Here is a 12885-nt window from a genome sequence, read left to right as displayed (position 1 = left end):
TGGGAGGTACTTGCCGCCGAAGACGCTGCAGTGTTTGAAAGATTAACAAGAAAATCTCTACGTGAATATGAGTATGTCCACAAAATGTGAACCAAAGTTAAAGGTGCCATATGTAGTAAGCCATAAAAATATGGTAATGTATTTGCAGATATATATATCTTCTAAGTTAACATATTTCTATCTTTAAAAAATAATGCTACAGCAGTATTTCTGCTTTGAAATGTGCGTTCCATGTCGGAATGTCTGTTATGTTTTGGTCTGTTTGTCTCCACCCATTGCCAATTTACCAACCTGATCTCACACAAGTTTTTACATATTTTACAAGGTGGCTAATTTATTCAAATCCTTACAACATCACTCATACAAATTCATTTCTTACATCGTACCAAATCATACATATTTTACGAGTTACACAATTCATATGATTTCGTACGACATAAACCTAACCCCGCCCCTAAATCTAGCCATCACTGCGGTCTAGATAAATCGAACAAAATTGCATGAGTAAAGACTTATGTGTTCATAGAAATTAGCCACCTCGTAAAATATATTCAAATTGGTTGTTACAGTAGGTAGACATCAAAAATGCCCCTTCTACCTCTGTAAAGTGCGTTTGCAGCTTTTGACCGCTGAGTGGAGCATTAACCACAAGTTATCAAACAAGCGCATCTTCGCAAATAGACTTCAGTTTTGCCTTGCTGATGGGTTACATTTGATGGCTTCAGTCACACTCATTCACACACCGACTGTGGTGTCAGCCATTCAAGGCGCCATCCAGCTCGTCGGGAGCAGCTGGGGTTAGGTGTCTTGCTCAAGGACACCTCGACACTTGGTCAGGTGGTGCCGGGGATTGAACCCCCAACCTTCCGGTTTGTAGACAACCTACATGAACCACTGAGCCACTGCCGCCCAAGTAGATAGCATTAAGATTACCAAGTAGTATTTAGACTCCCTGGATTGCAAATTAGAAGATAACACAGTGTATTGCAAATTCTACCCAACCTAAAAAGCCTCAGTGGTGATTTAAATATCTCTATGAGCAAAGGCATAATAAAACATGGATAAATCAACTCGTCAACTTTCAGTATAAGGCTCATCGCCTTCCATTATCAATTGTGCCCATTTCTGTTGCGGATTCTCAATCTGGCAACCCATGTGATAAAAATACCAACACCAATTTCAACCACTAGCTGTCAATATTACATACCTCACCTCTAAACATTTCCCTCCAAGACGGTAACTCTAATTGCGCTAAATATTTAATAGGGATATGCCGGTATCCAATTTTCATGTTGCAATTAATTGCTTATGCTTTTATCATGGTATTATCCCGGTATTGAAATTTATTTTCAGAAAAGTGGCCATAATACAGTATAACAGGTTTAATAACTTTTTGTCTTATAACGAAAATAACTGAAAATTTAAATACAATAAAGCAATACAGAAAATATATAAAGTTATAGTGCAAAAAAAACTATTTAAGACCAATAGGTATCACTTTAAAATAAGACCTCATTAGTTACCCTTTAACATTCACAATGAGCAATAGCTACATTTGCTACAGAAGTTATTAATATTTGTTAAAAAATACAAGTCTTAGTTCATGTTAGTTCATTAAATAACATAATTGCAACTTTCGATTTTAACAACGTGTTATTAAATATTGGAATGCCTAAGATTAATCAATGTTCAGAAGAATTTTTAATTGGCAGTTTATGTTAACTAATGAATTAATGAATGTTAACTAATAAAGCCCTAATGTTAAGTGTGAACGAAAAATAAAGAATCAAAACACTTTCAAACAATACTGTATCTAGGGCATGTTGTAGTCCAGATTAAAATGTAAAAAAAAAAAAAAAGTATAAAAAAATAACCTATTATGTCTAAATATTTAAGTATTTGGCACTGTGATGAACAACACAGCAAATCCACAAATCTTAATGGCTATTTAAATACATTTTTAAACGTACAGCAGCTACTTTATTTATGGGGTTTCTAGGGTAAAGGCTGCATTTTCTGCGGTTTAGTGCCATCTGCTGTCAGAGAGTGAATGTGCTTTCATTTAGCGCGTCTCTCACGCGTTCCGCCATGTGCTTCTCATGCATGCTTGTTTATCAGAGCGCACACGTGTCTTTTAAGCAGCACACAGCGGTTTTATGCATTTTGACCAGTTGTTGGGAAAAGTATTCTTAAAACGCATTCCAAATTCTGAATAATTTGTAAAATATAATTATTCATGGTATTTAGAAGCATATTCATTACCGTGATATGTCGCATTACTGAGTACCGGCACATGTCTAATATTTAACAACCTTACCATGTCGCAAGTCGATACGAACCTTCCTCTTCTTGAGAGCTAGGATATGAGTGCTTCTTTTTTTATTCCATTTGCCACCCCCCACCCCGAAACACTCATCTAAGGCTGCTATTAGCTAATCCACCTAAATCCTGTTTAATGGAACTGTACCGTTAACAGCTATTTGGGACTAATTTACTGGTTCCCAGATTGCTTGGCACCTTCATAGTTGTTCCAGTGGTTCTAGTGCCGTAGCTCGAGTGCCCCTGATGCCCCCGGTGCTTGTTTGCCACATCGCCCAACCCCGCCCCCCTCCCAAGTTGCCGTTCGTGGCCTTTTGCTCCTGTTAGACATGCTTCCTCCGTACAAGGCTGTTTTTAAAAGCTTACAGCCAGCCAAGGTCAAAAATCTGGAGCGACTCCAAGAGTTTTATACCTCCCCAGTCACAGTCTTTTTCTTCTTCTTTTTTTTCATTTTTTTTGCCCCAAGGTAAATATTCCCAAATTACCCACTACCACAAGCAACTTGCTGAGTCATAAATGGGCAAATAGAGATCTTCCTTCGCACAATGCCTTGTTTCTGTGTTTACTTTATTTATAATTTTTTTTGTGGTTAGATCTGCGTTGCATAGAAAGGTTAGTATGTCTGAATTGAATAAAATCAGTCTAATGCTCAGGAGTGATTTGAAGTTGTTGTGCTCGAGTGTGTATTTAGCTCGACTCAGTGGGAATTGTTGTTATGGCTGCCTTGTTTTTGCCACCAGGTTCACTTGGCGACAGTGTTTTTTCTGTTCCTAATTAAGGAGTGAATGCAGTACAAAAACATGTTGAACTTCGCCATCATCAATTAAGTCTGCATTTAATGCTTGTGTTCTTGTGGATGATTCATATTAAGAGATGCAAAACCTTTAAAGATGTTAGTCATTGTGAAACAGAACTTGCAATCAATTTTAGTTCTATAATATGAGGCATTTCTGAATGAAAATGGAAATTCAACAACAACTAAAATGTAGGCTGAAGGAATTGGTTGGACCATGAAATGTGGATGCACTGTATCAGATAGTTGGAGGGGGTTAAAAAATAAAATTACATTTTATTTCAGGTCATAGGTTTCAAAGATTCATAAGTTTATGAATCCAAATTATTCTAAATGAGGGAATCTTTAGAAAATAATAACAACAATAAAAACAGAAAACTAATGTGGCCAAACCATAAGCATTTCCATAAATATTGCATTTGAAAATGCTTGTATGCTGTATGGGTTTAGTTTTTGAGTGCTGCTGAGGTTTTGATGCTGTTTGACTGAGATCTGGAGGTATTGCCACCTTCATTACCATCGCAGTTGTTGGTTTTCTGGCCATGGGGCAAAAGTCCTGAGTGCTCGCAGCAGATGAGCACAAGGCCCTTTTGTAAACACTGCCAATGTCTTGTCAAGGATAGACAGAACACACACACACACACACACTCACACACACACACACACACACACACACAAACACACACACACACTCGTGCATCATGTTAAACAACAGACTGCAGCCTATTTCTCATTTAAAGTAGTTAAACTACAGTGTGGTAGATGTTGTACTTTTTCTATATAACTGTAATATGCAAGTCAATTATAAGTAACTGTACATGCTATATCTGGTCTTTCTTCATTTTATGAAGAAGTACAATAAGCAGAAAAAGCATGTACTGTATCTATAGTCTATTTTTATTTTTATTTTTTTTTATAAATTCCAAGGAATTTTAATGACTTTTTTATTATTAAAAAGTTCTTATTTGATACTGTTCCTATAAAAGTGAATCAAAACAGTGATATATTAAATTTGGAACTTCGTGCTAGCATAATACTCTAAATTTGAAATATATCAATGCTAGTATGTGGTTCCACATTCAGTAACTGTCTTTATGATTCATTTACTGAATCATTACTCAACTTTCGTTCAAAGGCACTAAATCATTCAGGAATAAAAGACTACTTTTAGATTATATTGAGATTATGTTATTTGAGCAGCATTAATTATACTACTACTATTGACTTTTTAGCAGGTTTTCAAACTGGTTTTGCAGACACACCCTCATCTGACCTGCCAGTGATCCACCCCAAACACACATCATTTGTTGAGTCAATAATGGAAATTACATGTTAGGATTAGGATGCCATATCAAAATCCTGTGTTGTTATACAAAGTGTGCATACAAATTCTAAAATGTTAATGAAACCATAGGTTGAAAATTTGAATTAGATTTTATATTATATCCAAAACATTACGTTTTTGTTCTCTTGAACATATGGCATGGAAATCATAGAACATAACTTGGATGGAAACGTAGAAATTCCCAACTCAAATCAAGCCAATGCAAATCTACTGCATGATGAGATACTCATCAGTAGGAATGCCCCCTAATAGTCGACTAATAATCGTTAGTCAACCAGAAGAGGCTTGGTCAACCAAAATTGTATTAGTCGCTTAGTTTCAGAAAAACAAATAAATAAATTCACATTGGTGAAGTCAGGCATACCGTTAACGGTTGGTCTAGAGTAATACAGTACATCCCGCAGGACATCCAAACACTCGCCTATCATTCATCCACCACAAATATGGCTTATCATCTGAAATATGTAAGTATTAGCAACTTTACATGGCTGCTCAATCTAATGTTTACCTAGAGAAATGTCCACTATTCAAGTGTCTGTGCTGAAGCTGAACAGCAGCGTGCTCACTCCAGGACAGATGGTGGCGCTGGTGCGCTCACTCGCTCTTAAAATAATCCATCATTTTTGCATCTACTGATAAGAGTAATACATCTTACGTCTTTTTAACAACAAAACGTGCTTTTGTAAAATAATTAAAGCAAACAGGATGCGCCTTCTGTCTTCTTGGTCTCTGTGGACTTGAGCGTGAAACTCTGTGTATATCGTTGCCTTACAGACATTCAAATATATCTATAGAGAGCAAAATGTCGAGTTTCGAAAGAACCAATTCAAATGGAAGACAAATATTCTAAGATTATGTAATCTGATGAGTCAGTGTCAATGTTTCCGACTTCATCTCTTAAACCACGAACAAAGAAAGCACTAGTTTATCAGTGAATTATTAAAATGTTAATGCAGACTGTTTTACCCTGACACATTCATAATTATAGCTTCTGTGGTGTGGTGTGGCATGTTTATGAGTGCGCTTTAGCGCTTATTAGGCTTTGTAGGCAATGAAAGGCTCATTTGAATGATTTAAATTGTTCATTAATAAACGTGCGATTAGTCGACTAATGCTAAAAATGAACAGCAACCAGTCGACCAGAAAAAACCTTAGTCGAGGTCCGCCTTACTCATCAGTCATTTAACGTTCCTTTCTAGCATGTCAGCCTAAAAGACGAGTTATAGCTCCTAAACACATCTGATTCGTTTTCACGAGTGAACTGATTGTTTATATTGAGGTTCTTGTAACATCCATAATGGGAAATTCTTTGAAACACTGAGAATTCTCTGGTGAAGCTGGAAAGGGTCAGCAATTGAGAGAGAAAACAAAGACTCTCATTGTGTGTGTGAATAGCCTTCACAGAGTGGTAGCGCCCAAGTACCCAAATCTCTACAACACACAGTGTCTTTTTAATATGACCCCATTAAACTGTCTTTGCACTGCTGGTCCCACCTAAACAAACAATCCAACACACACTTAGGACACAAACCTTCACACAGACATGGACATATAGAGTAGCTACAGCATGTACAAGAAGCATATGTATGGTACTTTTCTCTTGATGATGCTGTCCTCTGTTTTGCCTCTATGAAACTGTTCATGTGTTCATTTTGGCCTGATTTCACTCTGCCACAAGGCTGTATTGCACAATTCAAAGAATTAAGTCAGTACGAGTCGTTACAAGCATTTACCAAGACTTTGTGGAGTGTTTTAAAGAGGCAGCTGACACTGGAGCACTTAAGTATGTTTAAGTAGGTAATCTGTCCTTGTCTTGAAGTAAAGAAGGCCATGAGGGGAAGAAGAATGCTTTCCTTTTTTCCCAAGATGCTCCTTCCGGGCAACTAAGTAAAGGCTATTACAAAGTATCTCGTATCCCTTAAAACTTCTGAGTACTGAAAATCACATTTGAAAAGTGAATAATGTTACTGAACCCCCTAATTGCATACTAAAATACTGTAATCAAGGAATGATAGCATTTGTGATAATGCATGTTATGTTTTGTTCTCAAATCTTTTAGTGTAAATCAAAGTCAGCAGTTTTTTGAGTATGATGGCTGTTGCTCTTGTGTATCAACTTAGTCTCAGATTTTCTCTGCGATGAGGCCATTGTTGATATAATGGAAGAATAGAGAGATATAACATGAATGTGTTGAAACAGCTCAGATTATTTTGGTTGAATTGGATGAGGAAATGTTTCCGTCTCACACAACATTCTCTCTCAATGCTGAACATTCTTCCAGTAATGCTGTTCATTCAAAGTTATCTGGTTTTTAAGGTTCTCAAAACATCAGAATAGCACATTATTCATACTTCATTCATGGAACTTTCTTACTGAAATGTTTTAGTTGGATGTTCATGTAACAGGTTACTTGTTTCAGAATGTTTAGAGAACATCCAAAACGTAATGGTCCAATTATGACTGCAAAATGGTAAAATGGAATGTTCCCTTACCATTCGGATGCTTTGAAAGTTCAGAGAACATCACGTTTTTGTAGCTTGTTTGGAATGCTAGCATAATGTTCTTAGAACATATTTGTTATTAGCTGGGTTGGAGGTGAAATTCAGATCTCTGCCTTTGATTAAATACAAAATAATTTTAGCTAAGGGATAAATTCTAGAGGTATGTATTGAAAGTCAAAAGGAGATTTTTGAAGTTGTGTTGTTAATAATTTACAATAAAAAAAGTAAAAACTGGAGCTCTTCTAATTATTATATATTTTTTCTTCTTTCAAGTTGATTTGAATGATAATTCATTAATTTAAACATTCATCTGTTTGAATTTATTTTCGAGAAGATATGATGCACCTAGGCAGAAAACATGTCATTAAAATATGTCTGTCTTTTAAAGCTGTAAGCGATGCCGGCAGTCGTAACTTCTTGTTGACGTTCAAATTGTTGTCAAACAAAACAGGGACTAGCTAGACCCTCCCTCCTCCTCATCCGTGCACTAAACCCCCAAACCCCACCCCCAAATCTTTCTTGTCAGTTATTGGCTGGAATAGTTTGTTATGTTTTGTGGTGCGGGTGAGCCCAGTTTGTGTTTCTTGTTGTTTGTGGAGCCTGTGGTGTCTAGAGAGACCCCGTTTTTTTACAGTGTGTTCAGGGGACAAGCAGCTAGCGGATAGTGAGGAGATGTTTGCTGGATGTGACAAAAAATGTTTTGGCCTAAAAAATGTGTGACATCACTTAGAGCACCTTTAATTTACTTTTTTATTTGTATGTATTAAATCCTAAAACATCTCCTAAACCTAAACATTTGAAAGTGTTTACATATTCCAATGAATACTTTAATTAGCTATTAAAAGCTTTAACCGTCAATGGAAGTACACAATTCATCATTCATAAATGGCTTATTCATAACTTTAAGAAACTTTGAACATAAATGTCAGCAATTAACGCTTTAAATGAGAGCATTTCTCTCTTTCTCACCTTCCCCCGAGCTGGAACTGCTGTGAAGAATGCATGTCTGGCTGCGGTCCAGCATTCTCATGCTTCACTCAAGCAGTCGAGCTCACACAACAGCTCTTTGTGTGCGCCCCCGATGGATTTTCCCTCACATTGACTGAACCACCTCGTCTGGGAGGTTCACGCACTCCTCTCACTCAAGATTGTCCCTTTCAGATCTGTCACTCTAAAAACAGCAGAGCAGAGCCACACTGGCCCACATTCCCATTCAAGTACTGCCCACGTCATCTGTACAGAGAAATGACCATGGACACATTTTGGTGGCACTTTACATAATGCATTTATAAAGTATAATGCATTATAAAAGCATTTTGGAATTATTGTAGTGTACTTTATAATGCATTGCATAACCTCATGGATAACTGTAACCACATGTATTATTAATTTCCTATCTATTCATTGTTTTACCTTTAGAAAGTGTATTTTAGTGAATAGCATGACAGGATGTTTCAAATGTAAGAACCTGCAAACATTAAAATGCATTTTAACATTACAATTGTTTCTGAAAAGATATATAATGCATTATAATGTACATTATGAACACCTTTTTAGGTCAAGGCTTTAAGTAAAGTGTTAACAAAAATGATTGTATGGTTATTGTGTAAAAAAATAAAAAAGTCCATGAAATGACAAGGATTAATAATAGTTGAAAATGTGATATAACAAAAAATAAAGTAAAATAATAATAATAATAATAATAATAATAATAATAATAATAATAATAATAATAATAATAATAATAAATAAAATATAATATAATAAAAAATAATAATGATAATAATAACCCTTTAGAATTGGACAGTAGTAGTGTTAATCCTCGATTTTTTTAAATAACTGTTTATTATTTTTCTATCCAACTATACAGAATTGTGTATTATTACATTATAATTTATGTTTAGTAGTTATTCCAACGAAAACTGAAATAGAAATTGTGTTCGTTTTAGTCTGTTGTCTTGATGCCATCAATGTTTAAAAAAATATAATAATAATAATAATAATAATAATAATAATAATAATAATAATAATAATAATAATAAAAAACACTACATTGCGGCTTTGCTTGGATATAATATAAATGAAAGCTACTGGTAAGTAATGAATGAATGGATGGATGGATGGATGAATGAAAATTGCATTCAAACTTTATTTTTTATTTTTATTTTTTTTAAAACATATGTGCTTGCAAACAATATTGTATCATGGTATTTTTGTAATTCAGGAAATGTCAATATAATAAATCTGAATAACAACCATAGTTAATCAGGTTTAATTGCTGACATTAGTGCTCGGGCTTTATTAGGTTAGAGGTCAGTTTTGATGTTAGACTGAGGAGATCTAGAATCAGATCCTTTGTTGTGTGTAAGGTCACTTGTTAACCGTCCAGTGCATAATTCCATCACTGCTTTAATAGCCTTGCGTGCGCTATGCTGGTTGTGCATCATTTAACATTATTTGTTTATTGACTGTTTATGTTGTTGAAAGCCAGATGCATTTGAATTCTAGAAGAGCTGCACTGTTATTAATGTAGCAAATACATTTGAAATGAATGGAGAATGCTAACAAATTTATCACTCTACTTTTGCTTCCTGGGATTAACGTAGCTTTTAATTGTATTAGTGTACAAAAGAAGCACACATTTAGTTTTTTATTGAATACCTCTGCATTCAGACTCTTTAAAATAAAGTTGCTGGTATGAGCCTTTAAATAAAGGAAAATGTAAATATAGCGATGAATACAGAAGTAAAGGCATGATCGTTAAAAATAATTTTGCTTATTATGCAAATAATCAGCGGGGGGTGGAATAGCATCTTTCTCTTCTGTAGAATGCTGTGCAACTAATGATGTGCCAAAAAGATAATGATTATTATAAAATGGACTCTTGTTGTGAGCAAAAGCCGAATAGTATTGGACAGACATTTCTGGAGGGTAAATCTTTTTGCCCACCCTAAATTCAGGAGATGTTTGCAAACATTTTATGTAGATCAGCACACAGGAAAGGATAGGAATGGCACTCAAACAGAAAATTCTGAATAGATTCTAAATACAGCGTCTGACCATTTCTGTGATCACACGTTGCTGGGTTTCATAAATATTGACTAATATAATATGGAGAGCTAGCGTGCATCTCAAAATTATGTTTATGGTCTAGTCAGCTAAAGCTCGTGAAAAATTCTCCGTTTTTTTTATACTAACAAATGCAGTCTTTAGATCTGTACATACAGAGAAAGGTTTTGTGAACACACTAAACACACTCCTTGACTTGGCAATCACACTCGCAAACATAGGGTGTAACTTTTAGGGTATTATAAAGTTATTTGTGTGTTGTGGATTGTTTTATCTTTATCTTTATCTTTATATTATTTCTTAACATTCCAGTCAACTGACATTTGCATTACAGTTGAATGTTCTTTGAATTGGATAGTTGATCTTAAAATGAAACTTCTATAATTATTTACTCACCTTCATGTCATTCCATGTCATTTCAAACTCATATGCTGTTATTATATTTGTTATATAATATATATATATATATATATATATATATATATATATATATATATATATATATATATATAATCTTCCATGAAATGTAGAAAATCCTCCATGTCTTTTCCATTCAACAGCTCGTAGTGCCTGTATGGTGTTAAGCTAAAAAAAAAAGGACATTATAAGCATATTGATGTTTGAAATTGTTTCAGTGCAGACTGCTCCATGTGTGCCGTATTTGATTTAGATTCTGGTTGAGGTAAATATTAGGTCACACTTTAGTTTGGGGACCAATATACTGTTAACTAACTATTTACTATGATTTTTGCTTCAATAAACTCCTAATTTGCGGCTTAGTAATAGTTAGAAAGGTAGTTGTTAAGTTTAGGTATGAGGTAGAATTAAGGGAACTAAAATATGGTCATGCAAAATAAGGCATTAGCATGTGTTTATTAAGTAGTAATAAACAGACAATATGCTAGTAATATGCATGCTAATAAGCAACTAGCTAATATTGAGAATGGGTCCCTAAACTAAAGTGTTACCGGAGAAAAAAATAAATAAATCATAATCATGTTTGTCTTGCTTTCCAGTAAAATATACTATTGAAATGAGATAAAAATTACTTATTTTTAAATATATTTGCTGCTTATTAATAGTTAGTCCAGTGATTGTTACGTTTAGGTATGGGGTAGGACTGATGGATCTATAAAATGATCAAACTAATAAACAGCCAGTATGCTAGAAATATTCATTTTATTAAGCAACTATTTAATATTAAGAATTTGTTACCGAAAAAAGTGTTACCGAATATTATAAGTAAATGTGTTTATGTTTTGTATGTTTCTCACATAAGTATTGTATTGACTTGAGGAGACTGCAAATATACAGTAGTGCTGAAATCATATAAATAAGCTTTTTGAATGTTAATTTTGGGGAAAACTGTTCAAAGTAAATGTAAAGTAAAATACCTTAGTTAGGAAAATGGTTGCATTTATTATTATTATTATTATTATAAAGAGTGTTATATATATTTTCTTTCAGACTAACAAAGGAGATGCCCTGGCCAACAGGGTCCAAAATACTCTTGGAAATTACGATGAAATGAAGGAGCTCCTGACTAGCCATTCCAACCAGAGTCACCTTGTGGGCATTCCTAAGAACTCTGTTCCCCAGACTCCAGTGGAGAAACCTGACCAGCCAGGCTTTTTCCCTGAGGCTCAGCGGAGCCGAACTGCTCCCTCCCAACCTGGAAGTCAAAGCACCTCCATGCCCCCACCCCCTGCCAACACCATGCCAGGCTCTAGCATTGTACAGGGACATCAAGGCAAAAAGTCTCGGTCTTCAGACTGGTCCCGAGGGGGTCACGGTTCAAGTGGTGCCCAGACCGCTCAAGCGGTCAGCCGGGGGAAGGACTCCACTCATGAGCAGACCTTTAGTAGACATGATCAGGACCAAGAGGACTCGAGTCCCAATCCTAGCGGACCTACAACTTCATCACACTCCAACAGGAAGCAGGCCCAGTCTGGCAAAGGACCAGCCACAGCTGAGCTTGGCCTTGGAAAGTCTCCCGCCGAGCAGGACTTGTGCTCCCATGGCTCGAACTCACCAGTGGCCTCTACGTCCCTGCTCCCTAGCGGCCTCTCAACACCGACTTTCCCCCAAGGCCTCCACTGCAAGCCTAGCAACACTGTGCAGCAGAAACCTACTGCCTATGTCAGGCCCATGGATGGCCAAGACCAGGTCCCAAATGATTCCCCAGAGCTCAAACCCCCTGTGGAGCTGGTGGAAGTGTACAACAGTGTGCCATTCGGAGGTCTGCTGGATACCAAAAGCAGCACGGCTGGGACCAAGGGCAAAATTCCCAAGCTGACACTGCCACAATCTGGAGAGGTGAGTGTGACCGTTTTTACATCTTAGTCAAAGGGCAGGCTTCCTGCAGATGTTGTAATCATTTGCTCTCGTTTGGATGCAGCGGTAGTTGGACATGAACAGTTGGCAGATAGGCTTGGCTCTGTTGACTTTCCCCTGGCTAGGTCTGTTTTGCATTGAAACCTGGCAGAATGAGGGGTTGACATAATGGAGTGCTTCATTAATAATCAGCTAATGAATCTCAGGCTTTCCTGTGAACCTACCTACTCTGCAAAGAAGTCTTTTTGTTGGCATGTTTAAAGATCACATTTTTTTTTAGCTTGAATGGAGGGAAATTCTGACATCAGCGATTTGCCATGTTCAGGTTGTTGAAGTAAGTTAATATTAACTTTCCTTTCAGAGGAGAAGAAATTCTAGAGTTAAAACTGTTCCGAAGATCTGTGTGATTGAACGAAGTAGAACAACATGGGTCAATTTCCCAGTTATATCCAATGCTTTGAAATGTTGGCATTTCAGAATTAGAGCAATACTTTTGAGGGAAATAATGCACCTCTTTCTTCAGT

General features: G+C 36.1%; 1 protein-coding gene across 3 annotated transcripts in view; it reads left to right on the top strand.

Moving 5' to 3' along the window:
- Positions 1 to 12885, top strand: part of aff2 (AF4/FMR2 family, member 2) — a 221992-nt gene that overhangs the window by 63257 nt on the left and 145850 nt on the right. For all 3 annotated transcript variants that reach the window (XM_059516437.1, XM_059516436.1, XM_059516438.1), the window contains exon 3: positions 11495 to 12343. In XM_059516437.1, coding sequence (XP_059372420.1) covers positions 11495 to 12343 — 849 coding nt within the window. The remainder of the gene's footprint in view (positions 1 to 11494; positions 12344 to 12885) is intronic.

The sequence above is a fragment of the Carassius carassius genome, chromosome 29, assembly GCF_963082965.1.
Source record: "Carassius carassius chromosome 29, fCarCar2.1, whole genome shotgun sequence".
Lineage (NCBI taxonomy): Eukaryota > Metazoa > Chordata > Actinopteri > Cypriniformes > Cyprinidae > Carassius > Carassius carassius.
The sequence above is the reverse complement of the archived record's forward strand: the minus strand, read 5'-3'. Positions and strand labels throughout refer to the sequence as shown.